General features: G+C 46.3%; 1 protein-coding gene across 4 annotated transcripts in view; it reads right to left on the bottom strand.

Moving 5' to 3' along the window:
* ash1l (ash1 (absent, small, or homeotic)-like (Drosophila)) overlaps nt 1–23,771 on the bottom strand; it is a 213,879-nt gene that overhangs the window by 52,379 nt on the left and 137,729 nt on the right. For all 4 annotated transcript variants that reach the window (XM_052045674.1, XM_052045672.1, XM_052045673.1 and 1 more), the window contains 2 exons: nt 13,603–13,676; nt 165–210 (listed from right to left, as the gene is read on the bottom strand). In XM_052045674.1, the coding sequence (XP_051901634.1) occupies nt 165–210; nt 13,603–13,676 (120 nt within the window). The remainder of the gene's footprint in view (nt 1–164; nt 211–13,602; nt 13,677–23,771) is intronic.

A 23,771-nucleotide genomic window follows, 5' to 3' on the forward strand; every position in this document is an offset into this window, starting at 1 on the left:
CACAGCGGGCTCTGCAAGGCACCACTTATTATGTATGCCAGTAGGTAACTCGGCAGCAACTTCAGCAGTCAGGTTAATTTAAAAAGGCACAGAGCAAAAGCGGATATAAAGATTAATAATTTATAAATGATTTATATAAGATATAGAAATGGAAGATGTCTTACTTGAGCGAATTTTCTTATAAAGAGGGACATCAGGCTTTTTGTATAGCTTTAAAACAAAGGAGAAATTGTATGTTAGTCATCTTCTAACACCACATCATACTGATATCACAAATGTTGTTATTTCCTACTGGCTACTGTCCCAGGGTGGAGACACAAGAGACCAAGCCCAGATGAAGTGTCTTGACCCGAAACTCCAACTGTCAATTTCCCTCCACAGATGCTGCCCCAACCCGCTGAGTTCCTCCAGGTTGCGTGTTACTGTCCTCGGGTTCCTGCCATAATCTTAAGGTGCTGTTGCACACAGAGTTCAATGGTCCACTGAGAGTTATCGAGCATGAGAAAGGCCCTTCAGCCCACTAAGTCTGCCCTGACCATTGACCATCCATTTGCACTAATCCTTCACCAATTCCATTTTACTCTTCCTACGTTCCCTTCTCCTCCCTGCTCTGAATTAATTTACGGGATGCGGTCATTGCTGGCAAGCCCAGCATTTGCTGCCCATCCCCGATTGTCCTCAGGTGAAAGTGTATGAGCTGCTGTTGTGCAAGTGGTGAAGGTGTCCCCTGAGTGGAGAGTATCAGGATTTTGACACTGTTGGAATGGGGACACAAGAGACTATAGATGCTGGAAACTGGAACAACAAACAAGAAGCGGGGGAACTCAGCGGGTCAGGCAGCATCTGCAGAGGGACATGGACAGTCGACATTTCATGTCGAGACCCTTCATCTGTACTGTTCACATCAATTGTCCATTCCCCTCTGCAGATGTTGCCTGATCTACTGAGCTTCTCCAGCATCGTTAGTTACTGTTGGAATGGGAATGGGTGTAAATGAGTCGTCAGCATGGGGTCAGCCTGCCCAGAGCACTGGCAGCTCAGCAGCTGGATGTTTCCACGGAGATCACATTCCCTTTCACGTGCTGTAAACATTGTGTTGAGCATACTGGGACCACAAGTCTTTGCTTGGCACAGTACAGGACCCTGTGATGTAACTTGGCCTTGCAACAGTATCAGAGAATGAAGCTGGAGGAGCCAGTCTCAGAGAGAGAGACCCGCTGTTAAGACACCCACACTGGTTCACCAGCACAGTTCCTCTCCCTTCAGCACAGTGGACAATGTGAGTCAGCTGCTGCACTGGAAAGGTCAGCAAGTGACTTCAGTGCTTTGTGCACTTGACATCATGACACACGATGGAGCAGGCTGCCTCAATTCACTTCGGAGGCTGAAGGTCAGCTCACTGAGCCAAAGTGGCAGCTTCACATCATTAACCTATTTATACCGTGGAGCTCCTGTGTGCTGCTCATAGCAAGCTGCTTTTTCTGCTGTAACGTAACAATCAAGGGTACTTTACCATGAAATAAACAATGCATTCTGCTACAGGAGGAGTAGTCCGTTAAGTAAACACTGTACTTGCCTGGGTTTTGAAATGAGTGGTGAAATTTGTTACAGGTCAGGCTGTGACTTTCACCCAAAGGCAAACACGAATAAGCAAAAGGGTTAAGGTTGACCATATTTTAACCATTTGGTAGGGGATAGTTGCAGTTTGCTGGACGTAACGTACTTGTACTAAAAACCCGCAATGGAATATTGGGAGTATGGCTAAAAATCTCAGTAACATTAACAGAGCTATTTGAAGTCAGCAGTAGTGGTGGAGGGAGTGCATTCGGATCGGAGGGCTGTGACTAGCGGTGTCCCACAAGCATCGGTTCTGGGACCTCTGTTTTTCGTGATTTTTATTTATGATTTGGGCAAGGGGGTACAAGGGTGGGTTGGCAAGTTTGCAGACGACACAAAGGTTGGTGGTGGTGTGGATACTGTGGAGGATTGTCGAAGGTTGCAGAGGGACTGGGCTGAGAAGTGGCAGATGGATTTCAATCCAGAGAAGTGTGTAGTGGTACATTTTGGAAGGACAAACTCCCGGGCGGAGTACAGTCAATGACAGGATTCTGGGTAGTGTGGAGGAGCAGAGGGATCTGGGGGTTCATATCCACAGATCACTGAAAGTTGCCACACAGGTGGATAGGACAGTGAAGAAAGCTTATGGGATGTTAGCATTCATAAGTCGTGGGATCAAGTTTAAGAGCCGCGAGGTAATGATGCAGCTCTACAAAACTCTGGTTAGGCCACACTTAAGAGTACCGTGTCCAGTTCTGGTCGCCTCATTACAGGAAGGATGTGGAAGCGTTGGAAAGAGTGCAGAGGAGATTTACCAGGATGCTGCCTGGTTTAGAGAGTATGCATTATGAGGAGAGATTAAGGGAGCTAGGGCTTTACTCTTTGGAGAGGAGGAGGATGAGAGGAGACACGATAGAGGTATACAAAATATTAAGAGGAATAGATAGAGTAGGCAGCCAGCGCCTCTTTCCCAGGGCACCAATGCTCAATACAAGAGGGCATGGCTTTAAAGTAATGGGTGGGAAGTTCGAGGGAGATATCAGAGGAAGGTTTTTTACCCAGAGAGTGATTAGGGCGTGGAATGCGCTGCCTGGGGTGGTGGTGGAGGCAGGTACATTGGTCAAGTTCAAGAGATTGCTAGATAAGTATATGGAGGAATTTAAAATACAGGGATATGCCGGGGGGGGGGAGGGATTAGATAGTCTTAGACGAGGTTTGAAGGTCGGCACAACATTATGGGCCGAAGGGCCTGTATTGCGTTATGATTCTATGAGTAGTGCAAGAAGCCTCAGAATATAATAACATTTTTAATGTATTATCTGAAGGAACTAGATTGAGGTCCCTCTTCTAACCCCAAGGTCACCGGGCAGTGGTCAGGAGCAGCAACCCTGGCTGGGTTTCCCTCTCTAACCCAGCAGCCACTGGGCAAGGATCAGGAGCTCTCTCACTCCAATCCAGGAACACTGAGATAAACAATGCAGCAATTTGATTAACTCATTTAGCACACAAGAGAACCACAACCTGTAGCCTTCCATGTCTGTACAGTTGGGTTACCTGTTACATGGAGAATTTACCCATTTAAATACTATAACAACTGCTAACCATGAATATTAACAATAAATAAAAAACCGTGTTCATGGGGTAAGCAGCTCAGAGACCAGCACAGCTAATAAGTGCAGGAGAAATCCCTGAACTCCTCTCCTTTCCAAGAACTGAACAGTTTGTACCATCTACAGGATGCACTGCAACAACTCACCAAGGCTCCTTAGACAGCACCTTCCAAACCCACCATCTCTACCAGCTAGGACAAGCATGGGGACCACCACCACCTGGACGCCGCCTCCAAGACACAACCACCCTGACTTGGAAATATATCGCCGTTCCTTTGCCATCGCCGGGTCAAAACCCTGGACCTCTCTCCTCAACGGTACTGTGGATACACCCACATCTCAAGGACTGCGGTGGTTCAAGAAGGCAGCTCACCACCACCTTCTCAAGGCCAATTCGGGGATGGGCAACTAAATACTGGCTCAGCCTGTAAAGTCCATACCCCTTGAATGAATAAAAAAAACTGGGGCAAAAGTGGTACTTGGACAGGCACCTGAACATGCAGGGAATGGAGAGATATAGACCATGTGCAGGCAGAAAGGTTTAGTTTAATTTGGCATTGTGGTCAGCACAGGCATGGTGGGCTGAAGGGCCTGTTCCTGTGCTGTACTGTTCTTTGCTCAAGGCATCTTCTCAGCACACAACTTTTTCTTCTAATCCACACTAGGGATCCTATCTGGGCAAGTCAGGGTGGTGAGAAACGGTGCGTGGTTGGGGACCCGTGCAGCATTGGCGTAGGGTACATGAACCATCAGGTGGTAAAGCTCACTTAGCCCACATTGGATGGGAGTCATTCTCTCACTTGTTGGCTGTGTGGTGCTGCTGTGTAATAACTTGCAGACTGCCTGTTACGCAGAGAAATGCACAACACCCGTTAAACAAGTATTTCCACTCCTTCCCAACACAAGAACAATTTTTTCTTTGTTTCAGCTTTCGGGAAAGTGTTAGTTTTTTTTGCAAGAGAAAAATACATTCCTGCCTTGCCAGTGGGTGCCAAGAACAACACAACAGAGAAAATATTCTCAGCCGGGTTGGCTGTACATTTGAAATCTCCAAGGAATGGCCCAGAAAGAGTGCGAGATGGCTGGAAAACACTGGGCACCACACCAAAATGAAACAGCACGAGCGACTTGCATAGAGTTAAGAATGACACCACTGTCCTTACATGGGCATCTGAAGTTTATATCATGGTGATGTTTCACAACTAAAATTAGACTATTAACCCTTTCACTGATGCAGTGCAGTCAATCGAAAACGTTACAACAGCAGTGAAGCAAGCTGATGTGTTTAAAAAAAAGACTGTGCTGCCAACATTTAAAGATATGCAGAGAATTTGCAGGAAGTGGATGTAAAATGGGAACAGTGCTGGGTTTGATGCTGCTCTTTTGTCCCTTAGCAGGGACTCTAATGTCAGAGAGTTAGAGATATACACAGCATGGAAAAAGGCCCTTCAGCCCACTTGAGTCTGTGACAACCATCAACCACCCAATTTTACACTAACCCTACCCTATGCTATTTTATTCTCCCCACATTCTCACCAACTCCCCTCAGATTCTACCCCTCACCCACACACTAGGGGCAATTTACAGCGACCAATTAACTTACTGACTTGCATGTCTTAGGGATGTGGGAGGGAACCGGAGCACCCAGGGGAAAGCCATGCACTCACAGGGAGAAATGTGCAAACTCCACACACAGACAGTACCAGAGGTCAGGACTGAACCTGGCTCACTGAAGCGGTGAGGCAGCAGCGCTACCTCCTGTACCCCCGAAAAAAGGCCTCTGAAGATGCACTGGAGGGCAAAAGCGCATTGGACATTAGCTGGACTGCAATGACTTTCACTGTTCAAGAACCCTTAACACCCAGCAAGATTGTCACAACAGGGGAGGAATTACTGGTGCTGGCACTGTTACTACCAAAACAGAGGCAGTAACATGGCCAGCAGACTGCTGGGCTTCTTAGAACTGAGCTCAAACCACCTTCAACCAAAACCCAAATTCTTCCCTCACCACAGCACACTTATTACTCCTTAGAACAGAGCATTTTTGGTAGGAGAGGAGAGAGCCGGGAGATACAGGAAGAGTGTCTCACGTTGGGCTGAAATAATGTTCCATAAACCCTTTGAAGAACGCAGCAGATTTTGCACCTGAAAATCCAGCACTCAGTCTAAATAGTTGCTGCAACTGTCTCAGTTTGCAATGGGTGTGCGGCTGGTTAGTCAGTCGGAGAGATCGAGCTTCAACCTTTCTTTGCAATTCTGCCAATGACCTGTCAGAAATTGATGGGACAGGAGAGATTTTGCCAACACAGTGATGAAGAGGTTCTTCCACTGTGATCCCTCATATCCTCAGGCTTGTGCGGGCTGCCAGTGTTGGAAAATACTCGATCCATTCAGTTTTTAAGCTTCCTATGGGGTTTAGTGAGTTTACGCACTGCTTCTCTGTGTCTCCCACCCCCCCAGCAACAAATACAGCTCTGCAACATTTAGAGTTTTAACAACTCTGCATCTGTCAGGAACTGTGAGGTAGCAGAGCCTAACACCACCAGTTTGTCCCTTAATCTTTGGGGATGCCAATCTGACAGAGTTGGAGGTCTCCAGAGAACAGAAACCCCCTGAAACCCAGGCAGAGGCCTAGGTGCGGAGCCCCATCAGACAGGCCTTTACTCAACAGCACGGACTATGGTTACGAGCTGCCAGAGGAGGTGCTGGAATCAAATATAATTACTATGATTTGGAGGCATTTAGACAGGCACTTGAATAGAAGGATTTGGTCCTCATGCAGTCAAATGGGATTAGTGTAGATGGACAAAATGGTCGGCATGAATGTGGTGGGCCGAAGGGTCTGTTTCTGTGCTGTATGACTGTGTATGGCAGGGGTATCTGGAGAGTACCAGCACCGCACAACACAGCTAATATTCACCAGATACAACACAGTGCCTCATTACACCCCAGTAGCAAATGTTAGAGCTCAGCATAGATCAGTGACTTGGCTGAATACCTCCGCATTCAACATCAAGAGCTTGTGTTGATTCGGCATCTTTAACCTATTGGAACTCCCAAGATGCTTAACAGGAGTGCTAATGCAACACCTGACACTGGGCCACACAAAGTGACTGTGCAGGTGACCAAAAGCTCTGTCAAGGAGAGTTTCAAAGAGCTCCTTGAAGGATCAGAGATTGGCAGAGGGGTTTAGGGAGGGAATAAAAACAGAAAACACTGAAGATACTCAGAAATTCGGGCAGCATTGGTGGAGAGAGATAGAAAATCAGTTCGAAGATCTTCCATCAGAATTAAGAAAAGTTAGAACTCAAATAGGTTGTGAGTTACAGAGAAGGGGGAGGAGTGGAGAGAACAGAGAGAATTCTCGTGCTGCAGTGGAGACCAGGAGATGAGTGATGCTGGTGCTAACAGAGGGGGGTGAAGGCTAGTTCACTGCAGCTGATCTGCTTAGAGGACATATAAATAGAAGAAGGTGAATGAAAACAGGAGACAGTGAGATAAAAACATATCTCTGGAACTGTGAGACTTAGGAACACTGCAGTTGCTGGAAATCCAAAGTAAAAGAGGATATTGGGAATACTCAGCAGATCAGGCAGCCTCTGTGGGAAGAGAAATAAAATTAAGGTGATAGACTGATGCCCTTTTGTTAGAATTGGACAGTTCTGAGACAAGACAGGAAGGCTGGTTGTCTGAAATCGTCAAGTCCCGAGGGTTGAAACGTGCCCGAAGAAAAGGCAAATGGCTGTTTCATGAAACAGTGCAGGAGACCAGAAACAGAGGTCTGACTGGGAGTGAGGTGGAGACAGGAAACTGGAAGCACAGGGTCGTCCTTGCAGACTTAGTTAGGGAGAGAAAGGAAGAGGTTTGGGCCTTGGAAACTGAAGATATGGCCCCCAAAGGTGGGGTGGGTCATGGAGTCACACGGCACGGAAACAGGCCCTTCAGCCCAACTCATCCATGCCAAGCAAGATGCCCATCTAAGCTAGCCCCATTTGCCTGCATTTGGCCCATGTCCCTCTAAACCTTTCCTATCCATATACCTGTCCAACTGTCTTTTTAAGAGTGTTGAGCTGTTTTCTTGAACTACAGCATATGTCGGGGTCAAAGAGTAGAATAACTGAAAATGGAGTGCAGGGTTATAGGTCTGTAGAGGTAAAAGGGACCCAGCCGTATCCCAGCACTCAGTGTGACCAGCTTCAGTGTACGGATAAGTCAGTCGCAATGCTGAAAGCCCATCTCTGTGCTGGAACAGCACACAAAGTGCTGGAGGAACTCAGCGGGTCAGACACAGCATCTATGGAGGGAAATGGACAGCCGATGTTTCAGGTCGAGACCCTTCATCTAGAACCGAAACATCGACTGTCCATTTCCCTCCACAGATGCTGCCTGACCCACTGAGTTCCTCCAGCACCTTGTGTGCTGCTCCAGATTCCAGCATCTGCAGTCTCTGGTGTCTCCATTTCTATGCTGTACAACTCTGACTGTGAAGCATCGAGCTACGGCAAAGCCCAACACAGCTGCAACTCGTTACAGCCCCCACACTAGTAAACGACTTGTGATAGTGAAGATTCACTGCATCAGAGCAGGTCTGTGCTTGGGGGTGCGGGGAGGAACACCACTGATGGCTTGATAAGCTCTTGAGCACTTTCACAAATCAACTTGAGGCTGAACAGGGCTCTTGCTGGGGAGGTAGCACAAGCTGCAGTCTCCTCTGGCCCTGGGTGCTTGCACTTCGGTGCCAGGGAGAAGCAGCCAGGGTTGATCGTTGCTCACATTAACTGGCTACGCAGAGAAAAGCTCTGCCAGAAGGCTGGGAGACAGAGCGAGGTTGCGAGGCAGAGTGCCATGTATTGCCCCCCTCTCCCTCCTCTCACCACCCCCGCACATTTAGGGAGGAATGCATCCTGTGAATTGTCCTGACATTCATGGGATGAGCATAGCAGCAGCTTCCCTTTTGCTCGAATCTAAACTTCAAGCTGCGAGCCAGGACTGAGCAGCAGGACGAAAGCCCCCTCCCTCAGTCGCCTTTGGTGAAAAGACTGAAATGGATTTGGAAGAAACCCAGTGCAGTCCTTCAGCCCAACTGAACCACCACATCTGTGTTGAATTACGGCCAAGCTGATTTAAGGCTTTCAACTGCAGAACAGGCGGAATTGTGGAACTGGTATTGCAAAACATTGGTTAAGATCCCAGGGTCCCGGATAATGAAACAGACCCTTACTAAGGCACTTGATTCTGTTGGCAACTCAACAAGCAACCTCAGACACACTCGGTGTAAAGAATGATTTTTTAAAAAATCAGATTTGTATGTTTCCAAGGCTGGCTTAGAATTGTGTTGAAGCTCATTTAGAGTTGTACAGCATGGAATCGGGCTCTGCAGCCCAACTCGTCCTTGCTGACCAAATTGCCTACTTGAGCTAGTTCCACTTCTCCGTGTTTGCCCCATATCCTTCTAAACCTTTCCTATCCGTGTACCTGTCTAAATGAGTTTTAAATGTTGTAGTTGTACCTGCCTCCAACACTTCCTCTGGCAGCTTGTTGCATTTATCCACCACCCTCTTTGTGAAAATGTTGCCCCTCAGATCCCTTTTAAACCTTTCCCCTCTCACCTCTAGTGTTAGACTCCCCTACCCTGGGGAAAGACTGTGACCATCCAGCTTATCTATGCCCCTCATGATGTTATAAACCTCTATAACCCCTTAGCATCCTACACTCTAGGAAATCAAGCTCCAGCCCATCCAGTCTCTCCTTGTAACTTAAACCCTCCCGTCCCCGTAACATCCTGTGAATCTTTTCTGTATCCTTTCCAACTTAATGACATTCTTCTGATACCTAGACGACCAGAACTACACCCAAAATTCCAAGTGTGGTCTCACCAACAACCTGTACAGTTATAATACGACTTCCCAACTCCTGTAATCAATGTTCTGACCGATGAAGGCAAGCATGCCAGATGCCTTCTTCACTACCCTACTGCGTCACTACTTTTGGAGAACTATGTACTTGTACCCCTAGGTCTCTCTGTTCTACAACACTCTCCAAGCCCTGCCCTTTACGGTGCAAGTCCTGCCTTGGTTTCATTTCCTAAAATGCAACACTTTGCACTTGTCCAAGTTAAATTCCACCTGTCATTCCTTGGCTCACTTCCCCAGTTCATCTAGATCTTGTTGTAATCTTAGATAACCTTCTTCGCTGTCCACTATACCATCAATTTTGGTGTCATCTGCAAACTTACTAACCTTGCCAACTACATTCTCATTTAAATCGTTAATATAGATGACGAACAACAGAGGATCCAGCACCGATCCCTGCGGCACACCGCTGGTCACAGGCCTCCAGTCTGAAAAATAACCCCCCACTACCACCCTCTGACTCCTTCCACCAAGCCGATTTTGTATCCCAGGTGATCTGTCCTTCCAGACTAGACTACCATGGGGGACCTCGTGAAAGGTCTTGCTGAAGTCCACATAGGTAACATGTATCGCCCTGTCCCTGTCAATCCACTTGGTCACCTCTTCAAAAAACTCAATCAAATTCGTGAGACATAATTTCCCACGCACAAAGCCACGCTGACTATCCCGAATCAGTCCTTGCCTTTCCAAATGCAGGTAGATCCTGTCTCTCCGAATCCCCTCCAGTAACTTTTCCCACCAATGATGTTAGGCTCACCGGTCTGTAGTCCCCTAGCACTACTCATCTGCAACTTACATGACAACCTTTCACATCAGATCTGAATGCCTGAGTGGCTCTCACTACCTTTTAGTATCTAGATGAGCACTTGAATCGGCAACGTATAGAAATGTACCAAGTGCTGATCAATGTTGTTACTGTTGATGGGTTCTTAATGGGTCCACGTACATGGTGGGCAGTACGTGCTCTATGTGAATGTGAGTCTGTTCTACGTGAATCCATAAATACATTTTAGTCAGGGAATTAGTGAGATGACATATTTGGGGATGTGAAGAGATGTGAACTGGGGCTTTGTAACTGCTTTCCTCAACTCTGCAATGTGAGCATAACCACCAAGCTGTACTGCATTTTGACCATCACTCTGGGGATGAACCAACCCTTGGAATGGGAGACCCCAAAAGGCCCAGCACCAGGGCAAGGGAGCACCGGGGGGGGGGGGGCTTACTGTAGCCCCTGGCCCCCCCTGTACGGGTACTCCAGGCAGGATGGGAAATGCTGCAAAATAACTTAAAATCGCAGGGGCCTATGATTAGGCACACAATGTCAAAAGAACGTAACTACAGGTCGTCCCTGAATAACGAACAGGTTCTGTTCTTACTGAAGTTGACCTTACCCACAAGTCGGAAAATATACACAAAAAAACTCTCTATGGTAACTGTACCTCCACAGTATTGTAATGAAAAGCTTCAAAAACACACAAGACTGATATGAAAGAACAATTACTAGGTGGAGAGAGGGAGAGAGGAAGACACGAGAGACTGCAGATGCTGGAATCTGGAGCAACATACAAAGGAGCTGGAGGAACAACAGGTCAAACAGCATCTGTGGGAGGAAAGAAACTGTCGACGTTCTGGCACGAAACCTTCCATCAGGGCTGGTGCAGGGTTTTGACCCAAAACATCAACAATTTCTTTCCTCCCACAGATACTGCTTGACCCGCTGAGTTCCTCCAGCAGAGAGAGAGGAAACTAATTTGCTAATCGTAGGAATGAACAGGTACGTATGTCGGACTTTTGAATTTAATAACATTGTGGGAGCTTGTTTGTATGTAGGGTGTTCGTAACCCGGGAACGGCCTGTAATCTCTCATGCTAAGATTTGGTGAGACCTAACCAAAAGGCCTGAATGACTTCTGATCGTGGACGTTTCCCTCACCCTCTTCCAATGGAGGCGCAGAAACTCTTCGCTCCTCAATTTCCAAACCATTTCTGAAGTCAAACAACATTAAGTTAGCTTAGCCTCGGTTACATATTTTTTTTCGGAAAAAATCTCTGGGTAATTTCAGCAGCCCTTACATCGTGAGTGACTGTAGCCAAGTTTCTGGTGAGGCACAATTTGGATAAACACCCACCTTCCTGTCTGATATTGCCGTTGAATTCACTTCCTCCTCCTCATTCAATCTACAGGGACAATCTGAGCTTTTGTGCAGCTCTGCATCCAAGTGTCTTCAATCAGCTTATATTTCCCCCCTCTATTTTGTTCACCATTTGTCACAGAGGAGAAAAAGTACTTTCAAAATGAATGGAGTGATCAGGAGAAAATAACCTTGCCCTGACCCAGTTTTCCTTTAGAAATCAGATACAGTAGAAAGCTAAACACTATATAAATTACTTTTTCTTCACTGGAGGAAATACCAAGAGACATTCGTGTTATTGATATCTTAGCAGCTGCGTGATTTAAAAAAAAACAAGCTTTTATTTTGATCTTAACAAGCTCCTCCAGTACCATTACCACATCGACTTGAAATCTCACTAAGTGTAAGGGCGTGAGGTCAAATTCTCATTCCTCTTGGATTGCAACAATGGAAAACAAACAATACAATTGGAGAGTCTATGCCTTCAAATACAGGCCACTCCCAGAAGGGAAATTTTAAGCTTTACGGCTTGGTGAGATAGTAAAGATGGGTTGAGGACTATCCCTGTGCAACACCAAGTTCAAGAACAGCAACTTCCCTTCAACCATTCGGCTCCTGAACCAACCGGCACAACCCTGATCACTACAGTTTAGCAACAGTACAACTACTTTGATCACTTTGCACTAAAATGGAGTTTGTTTTTGTTTGTTCGAGTTGTGTTCTTTCTTGTAAAATTTGTGTTTGTTTTTCTTGCAGATACTGCTTATAATAAGATATCTTTATTAGTCACATGTACATCGAAACACACAGTGAAATGCATCTTTTGCGTAGAGTGTTCTGGGGCAGCCCGCAAGTGTCACCATGCTTCCGGCGCCAACACAGCACGTCTACAACTTCCTAACCCGTACATCTTTGGAATATGGGAGGAAACCGGAGCACCCAGAGGAAACCTCCCTGTGTCTGCGTGGACGTACAAACTCCTTACAGACAGTGGTGGGAATTGAACGGGTCACTGGCACTGTAATAGCGTTATGCTAACTGCTACACTACCGTGCCTGCTGTGATGCTGTGTGCCTGTGATGCTGCTGCAAGTAAGTTTTTCATTGCACCTCTGCAGCACACATGGACTTGTCCAAGCCCGTTATTGGTGGGGGGGGGGGGGAGAAAGAAGGTGGTGGTGAAGGGGGACTGAGAATTGGAGATATAGTGTAAGATGCTGCAGACAGCAGTGGATACAGCCCAGGCTATCACGGGCACAGCCCTCTCCGCCATTGACAACAGCATCTATTATCAAGGATCCCCACCATCCCAGTCATGCCCTCTGCTCGCTGCTACCGTTAGGCAGGTCAGAAGCCCGACATCCCACACCACCAGGTTCAGGAACAGTGACTTCCCTACCACCATCAGGTTCTTGAACCGACCTACGCAACCCTAACCCTAACCCTACCTCAGCAACGGAGCACTACAGACCACCTCTTGCACTTCCATGGACTTCTGGGTTTTTTTTGCACTAATGTCTTGTTTTGCATGGTCTTTTTTTTCTTCTCTCTCTTTACTGTCTTGGACAATTTATGTATAATTTACGTTGTGTGTGTTGTCTGAACCTACATGATGCTGCTGCAAGCAAGTTTTTCATTGTACCTGTACCTCACTGTACTCATGCACTGGACAATAAACTCAAATTGGCTTGACTTGAGATCATCACTGCTGGGCTTCTGTGGTCCAAGATAAGTTCACAGTGCAAGTATGAATTTTGACAGTCCATCCTAGGAAAGCTCACAGCTACTGCAAGAGTTGGGGTGAGGGAAGAGCTTACTTGGGAAAAGCCCAACCCAGTCGTTGCCTTTTTCCAAATGTCCTTCTATTTTAAAATTCTCACCCTTCTGTTCAAATCCCTCCATGCTGGTTCCTAACATCCCTGTAAGGCCCGTCAGCCAGCAACTCTTCAACATCGCTGCATACTGCTAACCTTGCTGTTTTGATCAGCCTCAAATTCAAGCTGCTCCACCACAGCTGCCTTAGCCCCAAACATCTGGAATTCCCTCCCTGGACCTTTTTGGCCCTTGCTCTCCCTTCACGAAGAGCTCCTGAGAACATCCTCCTCTGGCCGAGCTCTGGTTTACATGAACAACATCTCCTCACGGGGCTCAGTGTCAAACTTTCATCTGAAGATGTTCCTGCGAAGCACATTGGGATATTTCGCCATATTACAAATGGATGCAGTTACTCCCATGCTACTCAACGTCTGTCACTACCTCCCACTAACCCCTGGCCCCCACTGTGTACAGAGGGCAAGGGTGTATTAGAATAGGGTGGGCAGCAAACAGATGATGACCTTGGTGAGAGATGGAAGCAGCCACCTACCAGTGGGGCTGGCCTCCGTATGACGTACCTGATTGTGTTTCCACTGCCACAAGATGTCATATGGCAACTGAAAGTCTATCCGCTTCTGTCTCAAGTACTTGCCTGGAAAGGAAAGAGATTGACATTTAGGACAGCTGCAGTAACCAAGGCAATAACCAATACATCCACATCAGCTTCTGCCAGGACATTTATCCATGTGCACCCCACACATGCACCCCCCCCCTCCCCCCTCCACCCCCCCCCACCCCCCCAACACACACACACACACACACACACACACACACACACACACACACACACACACACACACACAGTGTCAGCTTTGTGTTCCACACAAGTCCTGTCCCATTCTGGCTTACTGCACGCCTCCAAAATAACCAACACCAGCACGTTACAAGCTCAGAATAGGTCAAAAAGGTAGCTTGCTCTATGCAGTCATCTCGAACCACGATTCTCCATGCAACCCACTGGGCGAACATTTTGCAGTGCTCAGGACAACATGACCTCATGGCGAGGTGGTGGGATTATGCCCAAGCTTAGCAGGAAACCGGGGAAGCGAGGCCAAGAGCCCCAATCAAGACTTTGCACTGCCTTTGACTTCTCTCCCTAGAACTGTCAGCTCTTTCCAAGACCACAGGGAATGGGGAGGTGGGTGTGCGGAACTACCACGTTACAACATAGGTGACCAAAAAGGAATCACCCACCATCTAGAGGAAGCTGTAGAGGTGGGTACAATTACAATGTTTAAAAGACATTTGGACAGGGACATAGATAGGAAAGGTTTAGAGGGATGTGGGTTAAATTCAGACAAATGGGACAAACTCAGATAGACATCTTGGTCAGCATGGACGAGTTGGGCCAGAGGGCCTGTTCCTGTGCTATGACTCTATCTCCTGGCAGTTCTTGATTCAATCAGCCCTGAGGTTGAATCAAGTGGCGGGGTCCACAGAACTCCTTCTACCGAGCAGCGTCTAGGTTGTCACCATCAGGGCCCTGGAAAGGAGGAGATGAGAACTTCCCTCTAAGGATCTTCCCTCCTGTGTGTGTGGCTGAAGGCCTCATTCTCAGCTGCTTTGCTGCACATGGATGGTTCTTCAGGATGGTTCTGCTTCCACAGATCTTCTGGGGTTGCAGTATTCCTTCTGTGCAAGGAACTCCTCCTTGGCACAGAAAAACATCTACTTGTTTATACAGTGCTTCACTACAAGAATATGGGTGGCAGCAGGTCTGGCAGTCCAGCTCACAACAAAAGGTACAAGCTATACCTCCCCATGTTTACTACATCTCCTGGTAAGGTCCAACCATGACAATGCCTCGGTGTGCTTGGTGTTGTTATACAAACAAACTTTGAAAAACAACCTTGCACAAGGAAGTTCAAAGCTTGTATCTCAAGTTTAAGGCCATGTTCTCGTGCAGTACTAAGGCAGTGCCACACTGTTGCAAGTACCACTCTTTTGAAGATGTACAAGGAAATGATAGGCCTCTCAGGTCTGCTCCACATTTTAATAAGACCATGACTAACCGAACTCTGCATTCTGATCCCATTACAAAGAATCTATCTTCCTCTGCCTTAAAGATTTTCAAAGACTGAGCTTCCATCGCGCTTTGAGTTCCAAAGACACACCACTCTCTGAGGGGGAAAAAATTGCCTCATTTGTTTTGAATGGACTATCCTTTGTTTTTAAGCAGTGACCCTGGTTCTACATTCCTTCACAATGAGAAAGATCCTCTCCAAATCTGCACTGTCAAGACCCCACAGGTTCTCGTCAGTTTCTGTTAATTCCATTCTTGCCCTTGTAAACCCTAACAGATAGAAGCTCGGCATTCCTCATGGGACAACCTGCCAACTCCTGGTGTTAGTCTGAAACACGGCCAGAGCAGTCTGGCTGAGGTTGATTCATAGGAAGCTAAGATTCATAAGATTCAACAGAGCTCAAAGCAAATATTGACAGAGACCTTCCACTCTGGTGGACTGGAGAATGTTACAGGCTTTTGTAGATGTTTGGGGAGCTCGGTAACTCTGTGATAAACACACTAATTGTTCATTCACTTCACTGTTGTGCATGAATTTTCTCTGGGCACCAACCGGCTGATGCATTTTCCTGCCTCACCAGGACACTTCTGAGTGATGGCGATAAGGTCAATACGAGTCCTCTTCTACAGTATCTCTAGTCAGGCCAGACTTGTTTATGCCGTCCCACTCAGGCTGATCAGTCATCTGAATCTCACAAGTGCGCTCAGGGACCTTCGCCAGGTCCTCACCACTTGAAGCAAAGAAACAAATTGTTGGAGGAACTCAGCAGGTTGAGCAGCATCTGTGGGGGAGGGGGTGGGAACGAACGGCCAACGTTCCAGGTCGAAACTCTGTACTGGTACCGAGAGTGGAGAGGGGAGATCTCAGTCCCGATGCACTGTGTCTCGACCTGAAACATTGACAATTCTGTTCCCCCCACAGATGCTGCCTGAACCGCTGAATTCCTCCAGCAATTTACTTTTTGCTCCACGGATTCCAGCATCTACAGTGTCTTGTGTCTCCCCACTACTTGGAGTCCTGATGCAGGGTCTCAACCTGAAATGTTGACTTGCACCTTTCGCCTCCACGCCTGACCCACTGAGTTTTTCCAGCGCTCTGTTTACTACTTTGCACTACACTGTCTGCAACATACAAGGGAACTGCAATTTTCTCTTGCTCTTCTGCCAGCCACACTTTACATTTTACTAACTACTGCTGTCTCCTTCCCTTTGGTTTCGGTGATAATCCTTCACAATAGCAAACTCTGGAAGACTTCCACACTTGCACCCACAGCAAATTTCTCAACCTCTTCTTTACTTTAATGAACACAGACCAAAAACGCATTGAAGAGCACTGGGGAAAGCAGGTTGCTCGTCCACTGGATGAGCAGTCAATCTCTGGCTCTGTGACCGATCAATCGTTGGAGGCTCTGCGAATTCACTGATGAGCCACGTTTTACACTATGGGGGATCACAACTTAAGCCTCCAATGGTGCCACTGCTGAATATACCCACAAACACACACAAAACTGTTTGTTGCAAAACAAAAACGGAACATGCTGGAAATACTCAGCAGGTCTGGTCGCATCTGTGGGAAGAGGTGAAGGATCTCCAACCTGAAACTTTGACTCTATTTCCCTCTCCATAGATGCAGCCTGACCTGAGTATTCCCAGCACTTTCCATTTTTGTTTTAGATTTCCAGCATCTGCAGTTATCTTTTGATTTTCACAACCATTTGTTATTTGTCTTTGGGATACAAACACCCGAGAACCATGCGTTTATTGTGAATGCTCAATTTTTCGAGTATTCATTTTTGGCCAACAAACTGGTATAATTTCAGTCTTTAAAATATCAGTTTTTGCTGGGCAAGTGTGTGCGATCAAGCAAAACGATATCAAGGCATCTTGGTCCACTTGCCGCAGTACCAGACCAAATCTACCTTACAACACCCCCAATCAACTTTGCCAGGGTGGTACTTAGGCTGGTGATCAAGTATCGACAGGGTACTGAAGTTCAGTGATATATGACACGCGTATTACATCAGAGGAAAAGTATGACAGAGTTTGCTTCAAGCTCGATCCTTCTGCGTCGTTCCCAGATTGCATTGCCTTCCCACAGCCTGGCTGGCAGAAAGACTTCTCTGTAAACAACTGCCCTGAGTTTCATGGTTTACACGAGACTCACAACAGCATTTTGCAGTCTCCATTATGGAATGTGTAACAAACCCCAGTCCCTTCTCTTCCACCATACAATACATGAGACACTGACATTTCCTGCTACTGCTTTTCAGGTTAAAGCTGGCAGTCACTAACCTTGCGTTCAGACCCTGTTGGCCTGCGTCGTGTTGTACTGCTGCAGACATTACCTTCATGGTCATGCTCCAGTGAATCCAGATGGACCTGAGAGATGGCGGTATCAGTAGAAGGGATGGCACTTTGACTTAGGCCCCAACTACTAGCTCAGAGGCACAAAGACTGCCTTGGTAAAGCAGCCAACATAATCAAGGACCCCACCCACCCGGGACATTCTCTCTTCCCCCCCCCTCTCATCGAGCAGAAGATACAAAAGCCTGAAAGCATGTACCACCAGGCTCAAGGACAGTTTCTACCCCGCTGTTATAAGACTATTGAACGGTCCCCCTAGTATGTTAAGATAGACTCTTGACCTCACAACTTACCTCGCCATGGCCTTGCACCTTATTGTCTGCCTGCACTGCACTTTCTCTGTAACTGTAAAACTTTACTCTGCAGTCCTGATGAGGGGAAACAACAGTCCTGATGAAGGGTCTCGGCCCGAAACGTTGACTGTTTATTTCCCTCCATGGATGCTGCTGCCTGACCTGCTGAGTTCCTCCAGCACTTTTTGTGTATTGCTCCAGATTCCAGCACCCGCAGAATTCTTTGTGTACTCTGTATTCCACTATTGTTTTCCCTTGCACTACCTCAATGCACTGATGCGATGAAATGACCGGTACGGATGGTACGCAAAACAAAGTTTTTCACTGTACCTTGGTACATGTGACAATAATAAACCAATTTACCAAACAATTGCACTGTGTAAGAACAGTAAGCGGTCTGGGGTCCTGGCAAACACCTCTCCCTCATATGTTTTACTTTCCACTTTACAAGCTGGCTGGGCTTGTTTGTGGGGCGACAGCAAGTTATGAGGATTTATTGAATGTGGAACAGGTTGGGATGTCAGCGTGCATGGTAAAGCACTGCACAAGAGGTTTGGTGGTGTCAGTTTCCAACAGGTTTTGCTGAATCTTGGAGGCCAGTGATGATGTTCACTTCTTGGATCACACTTCATTGGCAGCCCTGGTGGCTTCTGCAACAAGTTCTTTCTCAGCAGCTGCCTTGATCACATACTACAGCCACACTCTGGCTTATGTCATGGACAGCAAAGCAAACAAGAGGTGGATATTCAGAAATGCTCTTCCCTAGTCCTGCCTTCCCCGATTCCTGTATAGCCATTCGCTGACATTCTGCTGATTTTTAAAGCCCTCAGATCCATGCTTGACAGAGAGTTGTCTACTGCTTATAGCCTGGGACTGTGTTCCTTATTTGAATTGCTGTCTTGCTTTGATTTATCTTTTGCTGTCCAGTAGAAAGCTGTTAATGAATTTCTTTGAAACAGATCCTACATAGCTCGATCCAAAGCCAAGCACAGCCCTTCACAAAGCACAGCACCTCATTATTTCCTCCTCTCAAAGCAAAAACCACAAATGCCCATCCTTGCTTGGTTTAATCCCGATAAACGTGCAGATGGATTGCTGAGAAGAATAGCTTCCATAGAAGAATCCCACCAAAGGATGGATATTTGGAGATGAATTACAAACAAGCAGAGGGTCTAGAGACAGCTTTCAATTATTGTGCATTTGCAGAGGGCAGAATTTTTCGACAGTGTGGCAGTGTACAAAAACACCTCCCCCCTTCACCACTCCCTCCTATTCTAATGCTAGCAGATGAATGAACTAAGACAAGCGAGGTTGTTTGAACAAGGTACGTGTCAAGTCAGAAATGGATTATAACAATAACAAGAAATTTAATGCGAAAAATGGAATGCAGGTATTGATGCCATTTGATTTCCATGCAAGGTGAAATTCTAAAAGCAACAGGGATTAGTTAAAATAAACATTATGGAGGAATAACCTTCCTGGTCAGCCGACCAATTGAAGCCCTTTCCTTTTCCACTCCAACTCTCCCAGTAATTCCAGTACATCAGTTCTCTCAGAGCCACTCCCTCCAATGAACAATTCTTCCATCAACACCCAGAACCGCACTTATATCAAATGCTGCAGCATTCTCTCTCATTAAAGCACAGCCCAATCCTTTCTTTAATCAAGTCGCATCACGGACTCCTCGAGTTTTAACTGTTGCCTGCAGAATTCCACCCACTGCTTCATTCTCAGGCTCACCCAGTGCACACTCCGAAGCTATCATTTGCTATTAATGCCCTGCTGGTAATAAGCCAGGTGGACTGATGAACAGAACTACCTGAGTGGCTGAAACATTAGTGCATGAGTGAGTGAGAGAGGGTGTGCAAAAGCTGGAGAGACAGCAGGGAAGGAGTAGCCAGAAGTACAATTCCTGAGGCTCCATCAATTCCATGGAAGTGAGACACAACTACTAGGGATCTCTGTGGTTTTGGCTGGAGGCCAGAAATAAAATTCTGAAAACGGACATGTACATCTCCCACCAAATAAATTTCTTCTGAATCCTTAATTCCCTTTAACACAGGGGCTCCGTCAGGCTTAATGCAATATTGTGCCAAGTTCCAGGCAATAGATGCTGTTAAGTTTAGGGACCATATCAGTTTTGTTTTTTAAATTACAGTTGTATTTTTAAACTTAGCCAGTTGTCCTTCTGTGTCGCTCTCTGGTGAGCTGCAATTTTCTTTTGGAGACAACAATGGTCCAGGCACTAGAAAGGGGGCTGCAGACTCTGGCCTCTTGGACACTTGCTGTGGTTACTGGCAATTCTGGGCAATGTTGATTCATAGGAAGGAAGCAGTTGGAACAGCTCAGATGTAAAGAATGCCAGAAAACACATGTGTCAACCACCTCTGACTCACTCTTCACTGCATCAAACATGGATGGATTGGGGCTGACACTCGTTTCACCAGTATATCTGCACAGTTAAAAGCAGATATTATCATAGCAGCAGCCTAAAGAATGGTGGATATAAACTGCAGGGAGGAGCTTTGTGTGATGCTCCACTGTGAACAGCGTGATTGTATCTCCACAAAGGCACAGTGCAAATGCTTCAAGAAGTTGGTGGTAAACCAGCACTTCGAGTCACACGTGCACAAGTACGCTGAGGTACAGGTAAAATGAAAAATTTGCTTGCATCAGCATCACAGGAATGTAGCTACAGACAGAATATAAATGATTCAGAAACCCGAAGTCCCACACCACCAGGTTCAGGAACAGCTACTTCCCTTCAACCATTCAGTTCTTGAACCAATTGGCAAAACCCTGATCACTACAGTTTCGCAACACTATGACCACTCTGACCACTTTGCACTAAAATGAACTTTGATTTTTTTTGTTCTAATGGTGTTCTTTCTTGTAAAAATTCTATATAATTTCTGTTTAATTTATGTTTTTCTTATATGATGCTATGTGCCTGTGATGCTGTTGCAAGTAAGCTTTTCATTGCACCTGTGCACACATGGACTTGTGCATCTGACAATAAACTCAACTTTGACACATAAATTATACCAGTGAAGAGAAAGAGGAAAAAATGACTGTGCAAAAACAAGACCTTAGTGTAAACAACAAAGACACAATCAGAGAGAATTCCATGGTAGTGCATCACGTGGTCCATAGTGTTCCGTTGCTGAGGTAGGGTTAGGGTTGTACAGGTCACTTCAAGAACCTGATGGTTGTAGGAAAGTAGCTTGTTCCTGAACCTGGTGGTGTGGGATTTCAGGCTTCTGTACCTCTTGCCTTCAATTGTGTCTTTGGTTTTTTTTGCACTAAGGTCTGGTTTAGCAGTCCCCCTCCCCCCCAACTATATGGTATAATTTTACGTATAATTTGTACTCTATGTGTTGCTTGTACATGTGCCTGTGATGCTGCTGCAAGCAAGATTTTCATTGTATTGTACCTCACTGTACTTGTGCACATGACAATAAATTTGACTTGACCACCTAAAATGCCACCTGGGTGACATGGGGCTTGGAACCAGCCTGGGATAGACCAAGGGATCACAGAGCCCCGCAGAGTGATAGAGTGGGCAGCTGCTCTGGCAACAGCTGGGATCTGTGCTCCTAAATGCATAATTTCTTCAGAACTGGATAAAAGGAATAAGGAGACATCAAACATACCAGATCATGTTTTTCAGTAATATCCCAGAATGCTTCATATACAATGAATCACTTGAAAGTGCCTGTCATTGTTACACAAGTAGGACAAAGTAGAATAATCACAGGTACAAGATGAGAAAGATTTTTCTCTGGAGCAAGAAACAATCTGCTGGAGGAACTCAGCGGGTCAAACAGCATCTGTAGGGTGGAAGGGAAATGTTGATGATTTGGGTCAAAACCCTGTAGCAGGACTCCTTTATTCTTTGTCTCCTGAGATGAAGACAGAGGAATCTAGAAAAGAGAGCATCAGAAATGGCCCACATGAATTTGAGAGGAGGGTGGAAGCTAGTAGCGAAGTGATAAAATTGATGAGACCCACACAAGTGCAGGAAGCAGCACCAATGCAGTTGTCAATGTAGTAGAGAAAGAGTGGTACCACAGAAGGTTAGGAACAGGGACTGTTCCATGTAGCCAACAAAAAGACAGGAGTAGCTAGGGCCCATGCAGGTGTCCATGGCTATACTTCTGATTTGTAGGAAGTGAAAGGAATCAAAAGTTGTTCAGGTGAGAACATGTTCCGCCAGTCCTGATGCAGGGTTTTGACCTGAAACGCCGACAATTCCTCTCCTCCCACAAGATGCTGCTCGACCTGCTGAGTTCCTCCAGCAGATTGTTTGTTGCTCCAGATTCTGGCATCTACAGTCTCTTGTGTCTCCAGGAATTTTCTCTGTACCGTTTCAGTTGTTGTAAAGAATAATAGCAGTGGGGTCTTTAAAGTTAACTGAATGCCTTGCCAAAGATCAGCAAACATGAGGTAAACCATTCGATCCATTCAAACTAACCAGGCAGCTCATCAGTGTGTGAATTACATTAAGGCAGCCTTTTTAGAAATGCTTCATTCAACTCGAGAGGTTAGGGGTGCCAGGGAGAAGCGAAAATATTTAGAATTTTATTCCCTCCTCTGTCCCCCCAGTTCTCCCCTTGACCTCACTGAATAAAACAAACGTCTGCTTTCAACCACTGTGGAGGACTGCCAAGTGCAGAAAGCTGTTAACAGAGGGCAGCTGCTGGCAAACCCAAAGGCTCTTAACTCCTGCAACTTTGCTCACTGTTTAAGAGTGTTTTACCCCAAAGGAATGTGGAATAATTAACACGACCTTTATCTTTATGCGCTGTTTATTTTATCTGACTTTCTCAGAGGCAATGGCTGCTGCAGAAGAAAGCTGAAAGCATCAAACATTGACGGGTCTGGACTAAAAAAATCCCTGCCTCCATCTCCCTCACATCACTTCAGCTCTGGAGGATGTACAGGAATATAGCAAGCCGGCATTGTGAGTGGTAAATGAACACAAAGCTGTAACTGACAGCTTGATAATGCAAACCAGAGTTGCAACCAGAGGGGAAGGATCCCAAATACACGGGGGGGGGGGGGGGGGGTGGTGGTGGTGGTGAGGTATGTGGTGTGTGTAGTGGGGAGCAGTAGGAGGATCTAAAGTTACTTCAGGGTTTAGGGAAAAGAGGGGAGGGGATTCTGTAGATTTACTTGCCATTTTACTGGCCCCTGTTGACAGATGAGCAGTGACCTGTGCATAGTCAAAAAGGTGTGGGAATGGTAATTATGTGGCTTGTTGGAAAGGATTCTTGTGCCTGGCAATTTTAGCTCACTCTGAGTTAGTGAGGATGGAGAAACTAAACATGAAAAATTCAGGTATGAGAAAATGGCTGCTGAAGCAAAGGTGAGTGACCCTGATGCATGGTGTAACAGTGGGTTACAGCCCTGTATGGCACAGACTACCGACTCAACTTCAGTAGGTTTGGTATCCCAAAAGATAATTTGCACAGAAGGGCAGTTGTGCATTTCAAAATTGCTTCACTGGATGTTAAGTGATTTGGGACATCTGGGCTGTGAAACAAGTGGTATAAACGTTCTCTCACCGAGGAACTGCATTCTTCCCACCAACGCTTGAGAGTAGAACATAGAACATAATACAGTACAGCTCAGGAACAGGCCCTTTGGCCCACATTATCCGTGCTGAGCATGATGCAAAATTAAACTAATCCCTTCTGCCTGCACATGATCCATATCCTTCCATTTCCTGCATATTCATGTGTCTATCTAAAAGGCTCTTGAACACCACCATTGTATCTGCTTCCACCACCACCCCTGACAACCTGTTCCAGGCACCCACCACTCTCTGTGTTAAAAAAAAACTTGTCCTACACATCTCCTTTAAACCTTCCCCCTCTCACGTTAAAGTTATGACCTCTAGTATTCGACATTTCTACCATGGGAGAAAGATCCTGACTGTCTACCTTATCTCTGCCTTTCATAATTTTATAAACTTCTGTCAGGTCTCCCCCTCAGCCTCTGGTTC

Source organism: Pristis pectinata, chromosome 40 (assembly GCF_009764475.1).
Source record: "Pristis pectinata isolate sPriPec2 chromosome 40, sPriPec2.1.pri, whole genome shotgun sequence".
In the NCBI taxonomy this organism is placed as follows: domain Eukaryota; kingdom Metazoa; phylum Chordata; class Chondrichthyes; order Rhinopristiformes; family Pristidae; genus Pristis; species Pristis pectinata.